A 19,903-nucleotide genomic window follows, 5' to 3' on the forward strand; every position below is an offset into this window, starting at 1 on the left:
ACATTTAGTTGGACAAACTTATCAAAAGGGTTTAGAGGGGAACTGTTGAGATATAATCTATGAAGCTCTCAGCACACTGTCGAATGTTGTTACATTGAGTTGTACAAACTTACCATAATGGTTTAGAGGGAAACTGTTGAGATATAATCCATGAAGCTCTCAGCACACTGTCGGAAGCTGTTACAGCTTGGTCATCCGTAGTATAACCATTTGTGTCCTTTACTAACAATAAGGTGTACTGTGTACCAGAAAATACACCTGAAAAAAATTGTGTTAACAAAATGCAATGTGCTCTTTTTACTCAAAAAGTCTAAATATACACTTAATTATACGTATTACAATATTGTTTCATTAAAATATAATGTGAAGTCATACCTACATGACATATTGAATACAATTTGAAATCCAAATTATTAACCTCGACATAGTTTAGAAAGTTCTACAGATAATCATTGTACCATTCAATACAACAACAAATATAACAAGTAGTCTGCGTGAAACAATCTGAAAAACTTGATAAAAGCCTTTTCGAAAGTCAAACCTATAAAAGAGTATAAAAGTGATGTGTCATTGATAGTGGTTGATTCAGGAGGAGCTTTTTTAACTCCTTGTAACGGAAATGGAAAGTGTTGCCAGTTCTTATTCAAATAACAATAACAAATGAAAAATTAGCAATCTTTCTCGTAAGAACAATTACTTATAAAATTGGTAACTGTTGGAGGTAAAGAATTCAAATATCAACAAAAGATGATTTATACTTCACTTCAATAAAAAAAAAACTTGTTTTTGAGAACTCAAAGGTCACTATTCAGTTGTTTTTGCGATAAAACGTAAACTTAAAATTATTCATTATATGCTAAAACGCAATTGCACACACTTTTTTAAGAAAGTGATGAATAATTTTTGTTATCTCTTTTTGCACTTCTGTCTCGACTTTTCATCCTTATCTCTAGTATGAACTTTTATAAGTTCTAACTTATTTCTCTATATCAACTCATTCTGTAGTTTGCTGTGATGTTTTTGAAAAGTTTACTGTTTCAAACGGCTTCTAAATAATTGACGCCGTAGTCACAAGTTAAAGTTTAAACGTATATAGTAACAATATGTTCAGCATAAGAACCATTCCAGCCACAAGGTCTCGGTAGATCTTATACATTTTGTAAATACATGTTTCAATATCAGCATGCAAAAATCTAAATAAAAATTTGAAACCACAATATCCTTTACAACAAAGTGTGAAAACAAACTGTTACAGATAATGGTATGAGTAAACTGTACAGCACTATTTCCTAACCCATACATGGAAAATATGAAAGGGGGAAAGTATAAATATATTCTTAATATTATATCTAATTTCAGTGATATTTGGAATGATAGGTAAAGTGCAGTAGAAGAAAAACATTTCACTGAAAAAACAGTATATTGTATATAAACCTTCTAGATGAAGTATTTACCACAGACAAGAGGAGGGGATATGTAAGTTTTAAAACAAAACACAAATATTTTCACCTTAAACAAATGAATGTTTGAAATGTTTATAAAGGTACGTAACTTGTAATGTTTTACCTCTTTTCGCAGTCAGTATTCCTAGATTTGGGTAAACATGAAATACAAAATAAACTAAATATCTAGCCTAGTATTTATGTTGAGTTTATTTAGACAAAACATGTTAATTTTAACATTCATGTGTGCAATAGATTCAAATGAAAACGGTCTTAAAATTGACTTTAATCTATAGATGTCATGGAATACACATCGATAACCTTTTACAAAATTCTGATTCTTTTTAGAATTTGATATAAAAGTGTTTTATCATACTAACCATCAGAAACATCAGTACAGTTACCAAGACTTGGATTAAATGGACACTTCTGGTCTTGTGGAGAACAAACACAATGGCCTTCACATGATATTGCATCACATCGTCTCACCAAGTCCAGATAGCTCGGTGGAGCCCTTTTAAAAGCTGAATGAATCATGTGACTTCTTAAACCAACCTGTAGAAAGCATATTGAAGGTCAAAGTTGGCTTTTTGTTATTTACCTCTTGAAATATAAGCACTAATCAAAATAAAAATATCTGGTCTTTATAATTGATTCTTTCAGATATTTAAAAAAACAAACCCAATATGATTTGCTCCTTTAGAAAATATTCAATTTCGTATTTTTTCACAATGTCTTCAAACAGGAGCATATCTTTAGTCTAACTTGCCAAACAATGATAAGTATGCATTATCTTTTGAATACTTCTAGATAGTTAAGTATTTTAAAAGGTTTTAAATAATATTTACATGACTTGTTGTAACATTAGTTTTATGGCATTTAAATAATTCACCAACTGAACATTCACAGACAAAATAAACTCTTAACATCATTATAATACAAAGGTTCTGGCTCTATATTACCTTATTAACAGCCCACAGGGTGATAAATACTTCATCAAATTGAGTCAATACAACAGTCTCGATTTTATGCAGTTGAACTTTGCCCTCATCACCATGGTCTGTGTTGCTATCTACGTGGATATACTTGGTTTCAAGATCCTATAAATCAAAACACTGTTAATAATTCATAAGATTTGATAAAATACAAGTCAAGAATATGACAGTTGTTATCTATTCGTTTGATATGTTTGAGCTTTTGTTTTTTCCGTTTTAAATTTTCCTCTCGGTTTGGTATTTTTGAATTTCATATTTCGCTTGCTGCTATATTGAATTATAATTTAAGGCCGTTCCACGTTTTCAATTTTCATCTTATAGTGATTACAGGTATATATCAGGCTTAAAATTTGACACAACAGACGCATGTTTTGTCTACATAAGTTCATCAGTGACGCTCGGATCAACAAAAAAAAGCCAAACAAGTATAATAGTTAAATAGTAGGGTGCCCGGTATCGAAAAAGACGTCTAGTTAACGAGTTTAAGTTAACGGATAACCTACGGCTATATGTATATGCAAACTATTGGAAAATCATTATATTTTCCAATCATGAATGTCGTCGTAAGCTACCGTGGTCACGTTTTTCAAAATTATGTGCTTTCTAAGGGTACCCAAAAATACCGACTCATACAAGCCATCTTCAACACGAAAAATAAAATTATTGCTTTCTGTGTCATTTGTTTAAATGATACTGATCATCTAGCTTAAAAATTAAATTTATCATATAACAAAAGCTGAAAAGATTTATATAATTTAAATATAAGTATTTCATGATTTTTGTAAGACTATTTTTTTAGCTGAAATTTGTCACATTTTGAACGAAAGAAAATTTATTGTGTGTAACTTTCACAAGATTTTTACTCTGATTTCATCAATAAGACATGGTTCATATGTGTGCCAAATACATTTCGTGTAATGTTAATCGGTGAGAAGAAAATAGCAATTTAAAACACAAATTTAGTGATAATTCTGCCTTGATTCAAACACGCCTTTCCTCGTGCCGTTAATCGTTTTGTAGCTTACACTATCAGGTCATTAACTAGGACAACTGTCACTTACTTCATTTCTCTGTTTAATTGTTGTATGGTCGATATGTATGTTTGGAATAGTCGAGTTATTTTGAAAATCGTTGTTTTGTTTTAGGAAATATTTTTTTTGTTGGTTTTTATATTTTTAATTGTTTTTTTGAATTGATTTTTTGTTGTTATTGTAATATACAAATCAAATCCTTCAGTCACGTTTCAGACCCGGAATATGGCACACAGTCCTGTTAAACTATGCCCATCAAGCCCTTATCAAAGTAGGAATGAAATACGTGTGTTATATGTCTTAATAACTGAATTGCTTAGTAATATGCGAGAAATTAGCACAAACAAAAGCTTTATCGAGGGTCTGGGAACCCGGAAAGATCATGTTTATTTTAGTATATTTCAAGCGTCATTTATCTAGCTAGCACTTCCAAGGACCCAAATTCTGCTCAGAAGGAGTACTAGTATTCAGGTTTTGAGAATCATTTTGTACGCCCGATGAAGTAGATACCCGCATGATTTTACATGCTATTCATGTAGATAAAGAGTTCTGTGTAAAAAGGCATATAGGGTAGGGTAATAACAAAATCACAAGATACAGATGTTCTTATCTTATGCGTTCATTACTTCCCCTACATGCAGTATACGCATGAGCTATGTTTTCAAACAGGTACTATAACTTTCACACAAGATTTTCGCCGCTATATGCCTGTCCAAGAAATATGTAAAAGTCTCGGGTTTGCCATCTGTAACATTATACCAGGCGCACATGTTTTAACATGATGCGATACAACGTCGTCCCTGTTTAGGATCGGTAAGCGCGCTGTTTTTTTAGTCTTAAAGGAAAAACCAAAAGATTTTTCCGATTTGTCAAACCTTTCTTATTGTGACATCGATGAATCTATGGACGCAGCTCGATATCTTAATGTTACGTTTAATGGTCTCAAGTCAAAAATCAAAATAGATAATTGTGACCTAAACAAATTGAGCGTAATATTGGTTAAAATTGTCCGTTCTATGGTCGAGTTGTGGTCTCTTTGGTACATTCCCCATTTCCATTGTCAATTTTACAATTTATAATTTCTCCCTTGTCAAACTTCATCCTTGTAAATTTACTTTTAAACAATATGTAATAAGAGCTTCACTCCAGACATAAATTTGATGTCTTCCCATATAGCAAAACTATACTACATTCTTCTCTTAAGTTAGGATGGGAAAAGAAGAATGACTTGTTACTTTCTATCTCGAAGGTCAGATGTCATATGAATTTCTGCAAGATTAAGTTTGCATTTGTTTCTAACAGAATCTATCATGTACAGATTTATGCCCATGTCAGGCAAATGACATTTGTCAAAATGCAAATACTCGTCTGGTTGCAGTTAGAAACATTGATGACTACGAAGATGTAGATGTATAAGATTTCATTTTTCTGTTTATACCTTATGAATCATTGCTAGCTATTGAATGAAAATTAAGCAGTCCATAATCTTTTCTAAACAATAAATATAACATCTACTCAATATTGAAATCGTTGGAAATATAGTAATAATCTATCTATAGTGGGGAAAAATATGTAAAAAAAAACCCTGCCGTATGGTCTCTGACCTTGCCGTGGTTGGTGGGCTTAAACCACAGGAGACCATTCAACGTAGTAGGTAATACCAGCTTCGATCATAGTTTTATATTTGCATTTGTTCTTTTTTTCGTGTTTTTGCAATGGTGTTGTCAGCTTGTCTTTATTTTATAATGTCCCTTTGGTTTCTCACGCCTTTTTTTGTTTACAATGGTTTGTAAAATACATCTGTGCTGTACATAACCCTCTCTCTTATTTTATTTTTGGAATACTTGTAAACAGCATAGCCAATTGTTGCTCATTTAGTCATCTGTATATGTAGGATGGGGTGTTTTACCTATTTCTAATAGACGTTTTGTTTTTATAACTTTAACCCCCCTTTTTCTCCGTTTGCATTAATTTTTACTTCTGTAAAGCAAAGCTATACACAGAGCTTCATATTCAACCACGTTTGACGTTAATGTTACACAAATTTCAAAACAAATCATTTGTATATACTCTTTCACAACCAATAACAGAAGTTTGGTATTTACCTAGAAATTGACGAACACCTGACTATCAAAATACGTGAAAAACACATTTTGTTTTCGACAAATTATTAAAGTTAAGATCTAAAAAATATCTTTAGATGTTACTTGTAATGAATTAAATACAAAAATTTCAAATTTAGAATTTGAAATAGGTCAAGGTCACTGTTATATAACAGCTCTTTGAAAATTTCAAATTTGCACCCTATATGCAAAAAAGTCAATCTAAAGTCATTTTTTGGGATAAAAATATAAAATAAGTTTTAAATGTAGATACAAAAGATATATTTCTATAAATAGGTTGTTTTTATTTTGCTCCAAACGCAGATATGTAGGAGAAACCAGCTATCTAAAAGTGACTGTGCATTCTTTTGAAATTTTTGCTTTGACCTTTGACCCTGATTTTAAAAAAATGTGACCACGGCAGACAACGACGACAACGATATTTCGATTAGGTTTGTTCTCCTCTTTCCAGTGATATAAAATATAGCCGTATGTTATCGATAAAATTTGTTGATTGGGCACCCTACTAAAAGACCATCTAAATAAATGTGACAAAATGACACTCATCCGATTCACCTTAATGCCGCCTCTTCTATAAATTCATACCCTCCTTTTTTCGACCTCTAAATCAAACAATTGATTTTAAAGAGCTACATACAAATAAACGAAAATATAAACAAACATTTCAAATACTTAAACATCAATAAAAAAAAATATAGGTTGATAATTTATGACAATTCCGATCTTATGAGGTGCAAACTAAGGTGTATAAATTTTCTCTGAGTCAGATCATTACCATATACCTTATTCAGATTCTTGGCCATGTAAGAGGAGCCCACAGTGACCATATAATGATCAATCTGTGAATGTATATCACTGAATCCTAGCCAGGCAAGATACACAGCATTACTTCCATAGGTCATCCACCCATGTTCATTTCTGGAGAGATCTTGATCAGAAGCATGGTCAGTACTAACAGCAAACATTCCTGAAATAAACAGAAGATTCATTGGAACATATGATCGGCAAGATTGGGGTACCATGATTGGCTTTCAGGCAAACATTCCTGAAATACAGAAATAAACAGAATATTCATTTAAATATATATGCATGGCAAAATCATGGTAAATTAGATGGCTCGCAAAACACAATGTCAGGGTAGGTATACAAATCTCTGTGTGACTATAAACATTCCTTCCGATGTAGTTGAGAATGAAACATAACCTCTTTACTGTTAGAGAGTTGAATACCTACGTTCCCTCCTCACTCCATAGAAACCACCATATGGAAATATCTGCATATGTGCCATGTGATGTATCTGAAATACACATATCTACTTTTTTAAAGAGTGAATACCCCTCTGTGCCCTCTACATATCTTATGTTGGTGAACAAACAAATATTCCCTCTGACGTATTTGAGATACAGATATCTGTATTTTTAAAAGAATCCTTACCTCCATATATTCAAAACTCTGGAAGGTTGAGTGCTATCTACAAACATTCCCTGTAATAAATCTGAGATACAGATGTCTACACTGTTAGCGAAACAGACACCTCCCCTCCCTTAGTCAATAAATGCATACCTCTGGATGGTGGAGTGCTATCTACAAACATTTCCTGTGATGTATCTGTGATACAGATGTCTACACTGTTAGAGTAACAGACACCTCTCCTCCCTTAGTCAATAGATACACACCTTTGGATGGTGGAGTGCTATCGACAAACATTCCATGTGAGGTATCTGAGATACAGATGTCTACACTGTTAGAGTATCAGACACCGCACCTCCTTTAGTACATAGATACATACCTCTGGAAGGTGGAGTGCTATCTACAAACATTCCCTGTGAAGTATCTGAGATACAGATATCTGCACTGTAAGAGTAACAGACACCTCCCCTCCCTCCCATAGTCAATAGATACATACCTCTGGTTGGTGGAGTGCTATCTACAAACATTCCCTGTGACTTATCTGAGATACAGATGTCTACACTGTTAGAATAACAGACACCCCCCTTCCCTAAGTCAATAGATACATACATCTGGATGGCGGAGTGCTAACTACAAACATTCCATGTGATGTATCTGAGATAGAGATATCTGCACTGTTAGAGAGTTGCTGCCCTTACTCACTTAGTCAATAGATACATACCTCTGGATGGTGGAGTGCTATCTACAAACATTCCCTGGGAAGTATCTGAGATACAGATATCTGCACTGTTACAAGTAATCAAAGTCACATAGTATGTCACTCCATCATGTAGATCTAAACCAGTAAATACATAGGACCGGGCAATACCATTGACCTAGGTGAGATAAATGATCAATGTTCATGGAGCAAATATTCAATATAAATACATGATGTTGTTGGATCCAGATTATGAAAACTAAAGCCTGTCATGTTTGATATTAGTTCTGTTCACCGAAAACATTTTTTTTAATCTATTATTTTTTAACAAAGACGACAATCATACAAGCGTTTTATTGTTACAACAATACAGTGGAGCCCTTTTAGCCTACTTACTGGCAGTGAAGATAGTAAAAATTCGCCTCCAATATGAGATTTGATTGACAGGTATTGTCTCTTTATAAATGATTCTACATCATCAACTTCCCATTCGACCTTCATCGTTGTCCTATATATTTGAGTCATTTCATTGATTCCAAAATCGTTAGAGAATGTCGTTACTTTTGACAAGATAGGTGGCGTGTCATCTACACTTAAACCACTTGATGATGACTCTGCCCACAACCCTGCAAGTAAAACATGCCATACTGTTTCAAATCTGCGTATCAAGTAAAAAACATGAATATCCTCTACATAGGGCATTTCCCATAGTATCAAAAACTGTCTAACAATTTCAATCTTTATTATCAATTTATGCAAGTTTATAAGAAACAATGAACAACTTAGGAGATTTAACAACGAAACAACTCTCCAACAATGTTCAAATCAAGTGGGTTTTAGCAGATATATGTCACTGTATGGCCTTCAATACAGAACGAAAACGTCCGTTATGTCAGTTTAATTGTCGAGATATGACAGGATGTAAAACAATTCAAACAAAAGCAAAGCTAATGTGACTAAAGACTACAGAATATGTTTGGCCATCTGGCCAACATGGATTCAATCTGGTGTTTTAAGAGCTAAAAGAGGGACGAAAAATACCAGAGGGACTGTCAAACTCATAGATTGAATATAAACTGACAACGCCATGGCTAAAAATAAAAAGACAAACAGACATATAATAGTACAGAAGACACAACATAGAAAACTAAAGAATAAACAACACGAACCCCACCAAAAACTAAGGGTGATCTCAGGTGCTCCGGATAGGTAAGCAGATCCTGCTCCACATGTGACACCCGTCGTGTTGCTTATACGATAATAAAACCGGTAAATAGTCTAATTCAGTAGTTCACATTCGTGGAAGGGAAGGGGGTTGTAGTTACGACGTAAAGAACATATCAGATATCATTTGTAAAACGGTTATTCCATAACGGTCAACCAACTCTTGATGGCTTCCGTAAAATTTAAGAAGTGTGATTTCAACTTCACCATTTGGAACTCTTGGTTTAATAGCTTCCTTGTGAGCAGCAACCCTCTATCAAAAAAATCATGATAGAAAATACAAGCATGGGAATATCGTATCAATTGGGAGATGTATAAACCGTATGCAGGTGCTACTGGAATGTTGCTACTTAGAAATGGAAAGTTCACAATTGGAAAGCTGAAATCATCTCTTTTGTCGTTTTCAATCGACCTTCATTGTCAATTTCCAGATGTAAGTCAAGATATGAGGCCGACTTAACTGTATCTGTTGTATCCTTTATCTCTATTTCGATGGTATAGATGCGTTCAACATAGTCACCACATTTTGAATTATTTAGTGAAAGAACATCATCTATATAGCGGAAAGTAGAGTTAAAGGATATTGCTAACTTCTTATCTTTCTTCCTACGAAGTTCCTGTATGAAGTCAGCCTCATAATAATAAAGAAACAAGTCGGCACGATTTGTTCCCATTGGAATGCTGACAGTCTGTTGAAAAATTCGTCCTCCGAACGTAGCAAATATGTTGTCATTCAAGAAATCAAGCATCTTGATAATGTCAGTTTCAGAGATGTTTTTGTTTGAATCAGAGTGATCCTTTACAAAGTAGGATTTATCCCTCCCTAAGACAAGATACTTTTATCTACGTTGGCCATTCGTTTTATGAAACAAAGCAATACCATTGGTTGCCTTCGGCTGTTGTTTGCTCTATGGTCGGGTGGTTGTCGCTTTGACATATTCACCATTTCCTTTCTCAATTTTATCTTTCAATTTGTCTTTTAGTTTGGAATGTGGAATACTTGTGTTTAGTGTACAAAGGTCAAATGTTTTAATACTATTTCAAGATGAAAAAGAGTTACATTGTAGGTATTCTTACAAACCTGCTGCAGCATTTTTCATTGTTATTCAACGCAAAATATTTATCTAAGATACCTGGGACGACCTCATTTCACAAAGGATTTCTTTTGTCTACTTATTGTACCTCGAACTTATTTACCCAGTGTAGGTCTTTAAATTGAGGTTCAATATGCTTAAAGTTAATCAGGCATGACTAATTAGATACGCCCTCTTAAAATCAGGGGGTCCGAAATAGGATCGGGAAAAAACATCCAGCAAAAAAACATAATTTACAATTTTAGATTTTTTTTAATTTAAAGTGCTTTTGGTTGCTTAAATATCTTTGAACTTTTACTTTTACTAAAAGATCTTTGAAATTTTTAAGTATTCACATCTGCTTCATGCCACCTCTAGAATAGGCAGTTTCACAATAACTTTGAAGCCCGTCTTTGATTACTAATAAAAAAAAGATGTTAATAATTAAGAAAGAGGTTTCGTGGAGCACTTGAGAAACATATCAGATATCATCTGTGAAACGGTTATTCTAAAGTTTTTTGAATGGTCTGAGTAGTGATTTCATTTGTGTACTGCATTTGTCATTTAACATCTAATGTGTACTTGCAGTCTGACAACTGGTTCCAAATTTACACTGTTGTATCATTGATATAATAAGATGTGGTATGAGTGTCAGTGAGACAACTCTTCATCCAAGTCACAATTTGTTAAAGTATTTTATCAATCACAACATCAGCCGGGTAATCACAAGTTTGTTCAGATTTCCTTTGAAGTCCTTAAAACCTACTTTCAAAACAAATATCAACAACAATGTTTAAAGAAATTTGCCTGCTAAATACTAGTTGACCAAATACAATTTGCCTCACCTATATATGTCAAACTAAATACACACCTGCTTTATTATAAGCTCTGACTGTTATATACATCCGTGTGTTGATAGGAAGGCTAAGATTATAACTAGATGAGTCCAATAATGCTGCTGTTTCGGTCAAATGAAGCTCTATAGTTGGTACAATATCACCATTCCCTGGCTTTGTTCCCACTCTCCATTCGTATTTCTCCAAACCTGACTGGGCATCATCAAATCCATACCATTTAGCTGATATGTAGTTTCTGTAACGATGCAGATAGGTATAAATAACTGTTTCTCTTATTATAAGATGAATTTACTCTCTTCGACCGATTGATTTAAGTTTTTATAATCAATGTGTGGTTTACAAAATTATGAAATCCAGTTTATTTTTATTTTCCTTTGAATTTCTGTTTTTGACGTGAACAATTTAAATGTCTGGTGAGGGGAATATTGTATCACCCTCCATTCAGTGGTAGAATGTTTATTGAATACAATACGATAAACATGGATATATGTATACACTCTTCATATATGAATATGAGTTTGGTCAATTCTTTTAAAATATTCATTAGGTGGAAAAAACTAAAATCACAAAAAAAGTCAGCTCCGCGGGAATATCAAAAAGAAAAGTCCCTTATCAAATACTAGTAGCAAAATCAAAAGCTCAAACCGACAAACGAATAAACAACAACTGTCATATTCCTGACTTGGTATATACATTTTCTATGTAGAAAATGATGGATTAAACCTGGCTTTGACGCTGAACATCATTTGGGTAGAAAAGGGATAGGTTTAATGAGCTATCAATTTCAAGGAATGTAATATCATAGGGAAACAAATTTATAAAAGCCCTTAACGCTGTTTTATTGTTCAATATTGACTGCGTCATTTATGAAACGTTTAACGGTATGCTCTTACTAATTTAATAAATTATATCATTGTACAGAAAAATTTCGTTTTGAATAATGGGGTGCATACGTAATTTTAAGATGCATTTAATTTGCGATAAATATTCCTTCGTTTAAAAACCGAAAATTATAAGTTAATATTCTGAAGCATCAATTTGAATAATAGGGACATTTTTAAGTTTGGATTGCATATACATGTAGTGTTTAAAGAACTGTTTTTATTATCAATTAATATTGATATGTCTTTCTCTCATTTGTCAAACGCATGGCATGAGACTATTGTTTCTCCGCATTCATCTTATTTAAATAAATTACAACTCTTGAAGTTTATTATTACAACATCATCATTTTTTTAATTCTTTTCAACTGAACCACAACATTCGTCAATGTGCCATCTGTTTTGAATGAATGCAAAACAATCTTACTTCATTGATTGATATTCTGTATCGTAATATCCAGTACCATCCTGCACAGTGCCTGGTGTTGGTGGACTGTTGTCTATAATTACACCATCTGATGTCACAGTCGTACACATTTCTGCTGTGTTACATGCAGTTACAGTTGTGTAATATCTTAGTCCTGTACCAAGGTGAGTATTTTCTAGGGTAAATTCTAAAAGAGAAATAATAATTTCGGTTTGACAATGTACTGTCAACATATTTATAAAAAAAATACAATATCACAAATATATGTGGATAATTCAAGAAAAATAATAAAAAATAATATTTGAAGAAGAAGAAGAAATAAATTATAAATATTCAGTATTAGAATTAACCTACAGGAAAACACATTTGTCTTGTCTGCTTTATCATACGATTTTATATAATCAATATCTTAGATGTATGTCAAGGAAAAAAAAACTCAAGTTCAAACCTTTCAAGTTAAGTGAAAACTTGTAATTTTTTTTAAAGTTTATTGAAGTTCTTTGTCAAAACTTTATCTTACTTGTATACAAATTGCAATCTAAAGTTAAAATGAATAATTGAATGGAAATGGGGAATGTGTCAAAGAGATATCAACCCAACCAAAGAGTTAAAAAAAAACAGACAAATGCAACAAACGGGCCTGTTTAATACATTTTGCTCACCATATGATATTCCTATGGCTTGTTGTCCTAAAATGTCTTCACATTGAGGACAGGTTCCAATTGAGACATAATAATCTTTGATAGTTGAATGAGATTCATGAAATCCTTCCCAGTGAGCATGTAAAACTTTGGTCTCGGTTTGATAGTCAATATCTTTCACACTTCCTGTCACCTGATCCTTATCTCCATCATACACGTGACCAGGTATAGGTGGCGTTGTGTCCAGTTCAAAAGCCCAGGATGTGGCTAATGAAGACAATCCTGCTTTGTTAAATGCCTAAAAACAAAAGGAGTAGGCCAAGTAAAACCCCTTTTTGGCCCCAAAAGACAGCAGTTTGCAAAATTGTTAAAATGTAAACCGTCAGCTATTTATTGGACAGGAGAATACTTCTGTTATATAAATATGGTTTTTTTTTTACAAGACAATGATCATATATCGGGTACAAGCATCATTTAGTCATGCTAAATTACAAAAATCTTCACAATTTTATCATTTAAGTTAAATTTTAGACGGTTTCCGTCTTTAATGGAAGTGGCGTCATGTGTATTCATTCTTAATACTTTAATGTAAGTTGAATTTGATAATTATACATAACAATATAAAATTTGAGAGCGAACACGGATGCGGTCACTTTCATTTTTGACAAAAACCATCTGAATTTTCATATTTAAGCTTGCATGTGAGCGTCTTTAATGTCTAAATCAGTTCAAATCTTTCACATAAACTAATTAAATCGACTGAAGTAGACATTTAAGTGTTGAAAAAGTGTCCACAATCTTTCAACGGATTAACCTGAAATTTAAAGCCAAAATCGGGCCTTACCAGACCTACACCTTTGTGCACATGTTTATTTAAAAAAAAGGAATTAGCTTCTCTTGTACAAAAGAGATATAGATGATACCAAAAGCCCTAGAGATATTCAAATGCATAGTGTCAATAATAACTAACAACATCGTGACGAACAAAAGTAGTGAATATCAAAATAGCACAAAATAACGCCTGAGCAACACGAGCTATACTACTGTTGGCATGGCTCACTTATCAGATTTTTCTCCACGTATTGCACCATTTGTATCATAACAGACAATTCAACGTGAATCTGAATTTTTTCCTATGTCAATTTTATTCTTTTCAGCCTAACATACTGTATTTAACTTTTGTTTTAGAAAGGGAATGCAAACTGTTGATATACTGTTAGAAATTCATAGAGGAACCAAATACCTCACTGAAATGACAAGTAAGATTTTTAAACAGATACTCCCTGTATAGAGTAAGTAAAAGGATGTCGATATTAATTCTGAATGTTTTACTAATAATTGTTTTCACGTTGTAATTTGCATCACTTTGGATTTATACAGTAAACATAGAATCTCTCAGGGAAAATGTATCAGATTTGCACCACATTTCGTGAACGTATTTATCCTGTTTATATTATGGAAACTGTTTAAAACTCCTTTATCAATAATAAAATTGAGAAGGGAAATTAGGAATATGTAAAAAATAATACGAAAAACAAAATAGTTACATAAATAAAGGCAACAGTAGTATACCGCTGTTCAAACTCATAAATCCATCTATTTCTTTGCGTTCCGTTATATCATTAAGGGGGTTTTCCCTTACTGTGTATATTTTCCCGGGTTATGTGTTTGCACGGACGGTTTCGGTTGAGGGTATATAAGGAATGTGTGTGGGTCTGTTTGATTAATGCGACGTTGGTTACAAAGTTAGAAAGGACGTGTTATTATATATTCCAGATAGCGTTAGTTTTTTAGTTTAAAAGCGTTTGGTTATTGAAATGTCCGATTCAGGCGAAGAAATAACCGTTGATAATCAAGTTTTTCGACTTCGACGATTGGGGCATACATCAGCGTATATTCAGATATTTTGATATATTATGGGGTCCCTTTACCTGCGATCTTTTTGCTAGTAGCAACAATTACAAAGTTGCAAAATATTATTCTTTATTCTGGACGCCAGGCACTAGCGGGGTTGACGCTTTCGCCCATAATTGGGCACTTGAGAACAGCTGGATAGTTCCACCTGTACATTTGATCAATAGGACACTTAGATATTTAATTTTCTGTAGAGCTAAAGGTGTACTCATTGTGCCTAAATGGATATCAGCCTCTTATTGGCCATCGATTGTTGATATGAATGGAAAATATTTATCTTGTATTGTAGATTATGTAGAATACAAATATCCTACGAACTTTTTTACACCAGGTTCAGATAAATCTAGCATTTTTGCTACCCAGACTTTTCAAAGTAGTGTTTTAGTTTTACGTTTTGACGCTAGTAGTATGTGAATATTTTTCATGTTAATCAAACGCACTTATTGTGGTTTCGAGTTATGTATATTAATAAAAGAGGACTGCATCCTATATTATTGCCAAAACTAACAACGCACGTATATTGACATGAAATATGAGTTATTTGTGGAGATCCGTGCTCCCTATAAGAGAAGAATGCACTCTCTATTTTTGCTGAACACTATAATTGCACGTATATTGACACGAGACATGAAATATCTGCGGAGAACTGTGCTCCCTATGAGAAAAAACTGCACTCCCTATTTTTGCCAAACACTAGTAATGCATGTATTTTAATACGAGAGATGAAATATTTGTGGAGAATTGTGCTCCCTATATAAGAGAGGACTGCACTCTCTATTTTGCTATACACTAGTAATGCATGTTTGTTGACACGAAATATTTACTTTTTGTGGAGAACTGTGCTCCCTATATATATAAGAGAGGACTGCGCTCTCTATTGTTTTTTTTTTTTTTTTTTTTTTTTTTTTGTTATTAACGGAATGTTACAGGAGAGCTTTACTCCTATTGAGCTTTGCACTCTTATATAGTTACAATTTATGCACAATTTCACATTTTTGCTTTGAGCTATCTTGTTTATACTTTGTTGTTCTTTTGTATAATTACGAATACATGTACATATTTATATCATATTCCCTTATGGTTAACTTTCATATGCCCGTATCATTTATTATGCTGATAATTTTTTACAGATTCTACACGCTTGGTTAGCCACTGGAAAGACCTGGAAAAATACAAGTTTCATCCTTATTTGTGTGGATCCGTACACGCTCTTCCTGCCATAGTTAAAAACGCTAGAGCTACCGCAACGAACAAAAAGTATGACTTATATTTTGAAAAATTCCGAAAATGGTGTATTCAGAACTATTTTTCTTATTTACCAGCATCGGTGTCTTCAGTTGCATTGTTTTTAGGAGGACTTATACAACAAAAAGTTTCCGTATCAGTTTTGGAAGCCTATTTTTACTCTATTAACTGGCAGCATAAGATTTCCCTCAACATTAATCCTTGTTTAGATGATTTTCTCACACTTATTCTGGAAGGCGGAAAACGGACGTTGGGCAAACCTTTGAACAAAAAGGAGCCTATTACCAAAGATATTTTGTTAAAATTAGTTCGACACTATACGGTAGATAAGCATAATTTATTATTTTTGCGCACTTGTGTCTTGTGTCTTCTATGGTTTTCTGGTTTTTTAAGATTTAGTGAACTAGCAAATATTCGGATGTGTGATCTGGATTTTCAATCAAATTTTTTGGAGATTAAAATTCCAAAAAGTAAAACAGATTTATACAGGAGAGGTAATTCAGTTGTTATTGCGAAAACACGCAACGAGCTTTGTCCCGTTTTCTGGTTAAGAAAATATATTGCGTTAGCAGGTATTATAGAAAAATCTCTTTACTGCCATTAACTTTATGAAAATATCTGGCGAGTACAAAGCTACTAATAAGTCTAAGTCCCTTTCTTATACCAGATGTAGGGAGATTTTACGGTCAGCACTTAAAGACATAGGTTTGGATAGTTCTCTTTACGCCCTTCACAGTCTTAGAAGTGGCGGAGTTTCGGCAGCTGCTAATAACAAGGTTCCTGATCGCCTCCTCAAAGTTCATGGGCGTTGGGCTACGGACAGAGCTAAGGACGGCTATATCAAATATAGCATTGAACAAAAGCTTTTGGTATCCTTAAATTTGGGTTTATAATTTTCCCCTTTTTCTTATAACCCCCTTTGCTATGCGATCTTTGTAACGAACGCACAACCTTATTTCTTGTTTGTTGTTTATTTTAGTTAGATCAGAAAATATTTATTTTAGTACGAATGAAATGAGGTAGAAAATAAATCTATTTCTTTGCGTTCCGTTATATCATTAAGGGGGTTTTCCCTTACTGTGTATATTTTCCCGGGTTATGTGTTTGCACGGACGGTTTCGGTTGAGGGTATATAAGGAATGTGTGTGGGTCTGTTTGATTAATGCGACGTTTGTTACAAAGTTAGAAAGGACGTGTTATTATATATTCCAGATTGCGTTAGTTTTCCCTCCCACCCCCTCCATCTAGAAATAGCTTTGTACATTTGGTGCTTATGTAATGATATAACATGGTGACATTTATACATATGTTTGATCTGTATTGTTATTTTTGTTTGACTCGTTGATTATATAAAATTTATGCGATCTTTGTAACGAACGCACAACCTTATTTCTTGTTTGTTGTTTATTTTAGTTAGATCAGAAAATATTTATTTTAGTACGAATGAAATGAGGTAGAAAATAAATGGACAAAAACAAAATCGGGGTAACGAACTTAAACTGAGGGAAACGCATTAAATGTAAGAGGAGAACAACGACACAACACTGCAATGTAACACACACAGAAACGGACCAAGCATCAGACAAAATCCCACGAGAATAACAAATATAACATGAAAACCAAATACATAAATTTGGGATAGACAAGTACCGTAACACGTCTTATCGTAATAAAAATTTACACTAAAAAATGTTTTGTGGCATGCCAAACCTCCCTCTTTTATAGCCATGTGAAATATAACATTAAAATGAAAACTCAACACCACAGGACTACAATATAAATAAATTGGAGAACACAATTGACAAAGAAACACACGAACAACAGCCAACAAAAGGCAATTATTTATAAAGTACAATCGAGCAATTCTAGCGTGTCGTGCAAATACTAAGCAAATTTCAAGAAATATCTATTAAAACGAAAAAAAGATGAGAGTAAATTTCATTTTCTTACCCTGACATTAATGTAATAAGAATGGCCATCCAGCAGTGAAAGAGGACTATTTGTGTCTGTTATTCCACATTCATCTGTCGTTCTTATGTACGACATCATATCCGTGTATCCAGGTTGTGATCCAACTGACCACAGATAATAATCCAGACCACTTTGTAAATCTATGAACACTCCTTTCCAACTGAAATAGTAAAATGAACAATATAGATTTAACGTGTTCAATTGTATAAAAACTCAACGAAGATACCCCGCTTATCAATTGTAAGTCAAACTCGCGTTTCTTCTACATATCTTGTTATCCATTGCGATATAAATGAACTGATTGTTTGGTAACCTAAATGGATTATTTCATTTTGACCTGTCAAATCCGATATTATGATCTTATCAATTATTAAAGCCAGACCTCAGCTTTTCCTCAAATGGTAAACATATTCCTTTCAAGTGGTATGGGTGTCTTCCGCCATCTTGGATTGTAAAAAACAAACAACCTATGTCCAGATTTTCTATCAAGTTAGCAGAATTTGATGCAGGAGTGTAGATATATAATGAGAATTTTTATAGTGGTTTGGTTGGTTTTTTTTTTTTTTTTTTAAATTGGCATTTTAAGGGGAGGTTACTCTAAAACAGTGCATTTTCTGAAGAAATCTACATGGAATTTTCCTATTTTGTATTTTAGCAGGAGAAAACGTACGGTGACCCTATCTTTTCTTTTGATATTCTCAAAGCATTGTCTCAAAGCTATCTTTTCTTAATTTATTTTACAATTATATCATTTTCTAATCACAAAATGGTGTTTTTTCCTGTACAATTCATACAAAATTTGTCATTTTGTCACAACCTGTAGCTTGAGAAAATGCGCGGCGACTTATCATTTTTATTATATTTTTGAACATATATCAATAGATACTACGTTTTGGTAAAGTATAAACAAATTTTATCATTTTTATTTTAGACTCCCATACCACCTTAAGTATTACACATAACCACCAGGGATTTGATTGCAAAATGGAACAATCATATTGAAAGCATAATTACAACTGTAAAGAAACATTTAAATACACTTTGATATTCGTATCAACTCGAAACAAACTGAAATGTTTTTTTAACTCGCCCAATTTCTAAACATAAATTCGAAAATTTTCATAGAGGTCGCAAAAAATTGTAACCTGTTTACCAATTTTCACTTGAACTGAAACCTCACAATCTGAGGTTAGCTGGGAATTTGTTTTTGAAAGAAGAACAAAACTATAGATGTCTTTAAACACAAACTAAAACATGCATCAGGTACCCACCTATCTGTAGAATCAGACACATCTGATTGACACAAACATCATAGAAGGAACGTGATGTGACAATCTTATGGCCTTTTATATACTTACCAAGGACTTATTTCTGTTGTTGATGTAATATGACGATCTTATGACCTTTTATATACTTACCAAGGACTTATTTCTGTTGTTGATGTAATATGACGATCTTATGACCTTTTATTTACTTACCAAGGACTTCTTTCTGTTGTTGATGTAACATGACGATCTTATGACCTTTTATATACTTACCAAGGACTTCTTTCTGTTGTTGATGTGATGTGACAATCTTATGGCCTTTTATATACGAACCAAGGACTTATTTCTGTTGTTGTGATGTGATGTGACAATCTTATGGCCTTTTATATACTTACCAAGGACTAATTTATGTTGTCGATGTAATATGACGATCTTATGACCTTTTATATACTTACCAAGGACTTATTTCTGTTGTCGATGTAATGTGACAATCTTATGGCCTTTTATATACTTACCAAGGACTTATTTCTGTTGTTGATGTGTGACAATCTTATGACCTTTTATATACTTACCAAGGACTTATTTCTGTTCCTGATGTTATGTGACAATCTTATGACCTTTTATATACTTACAAAGGACTTATTTCTGTTGTTGATGTAATGTGACAATCTTATGGCCTTTTATATACTTACCAAGGACTTATTTCT

General features: G+C 33.1%; 1 protein-coding gene and 1 pseudogene across 1 annotated transcript in view; one reads left to right on the forward strand and one right to left on the reverse strand.

The window, feature by feature from the left end:
* LOC143042993 (uncharacterized) overlaps window positions 1-19,903 on the reverse strand; it is a 92,750-nt gene that overhangs the window by 21,497 nt on the left and 51,350 nt on the right. The window contains exons 34-43 of the mRNA XM_076215494.1: window positions 17,911-18,091; window positions 12,823-13,099; window positions 12,161-12,347; window positions 10,867-11,087; window positions 8,095-8,324; window positions 7,723-7,876; window positions 6,374-6,558; window positions 2,405-2,542; window positions 1,823-1,997; window positions 114-258 (exon numbers count right to left, since the gene is read on the reverse strand). Of these exons, the coding sequence (XP_076071609.1) occupies window positions 114-258; window positions 1,823-1,997; window positions 2,405-2,542; window positions 6,374-6,558; window positions 7,723-7,876; window positions 8,095-8,324; window positions 10,867-11,087; window positions 12,161-12,347; window positions 12,823-13,099; window positions 17,911-18,091 (1,893 nt within the window). The remainder of the gene's footprint in view (window positions 1-113; window positions 259-1,822; window positions 1,998-2,404; window positions 2,543-6,373; window positions 6,559-7,722; window positions 7,877-8,094; window positions 8,325-10,866; window positions 11,088-12,160; window positions 12,348-12,822; window positions 13,100-17,910; window positions 18,092-19,903) is intronic.
* LOC143042905 (integrase/recombinase xerD homolog) lies at window positions 14,054-17,284 on the forward strand (annotated as a pseudogene).

This window comes from Mytilus galloprovincialis, chromosome 8 (assembly GCF_965363235.1).
Source record: "Mytilus galloprovincialis chromosome 8, xbMytGall1.hap1.1, whole genome shotgun sequence".
NCBI lineage: Eukaryota > Metazoa > Mollusca > Bivalvia > Mytilida > Mytilidae > Mytilus > Mytilus galloprovincialis.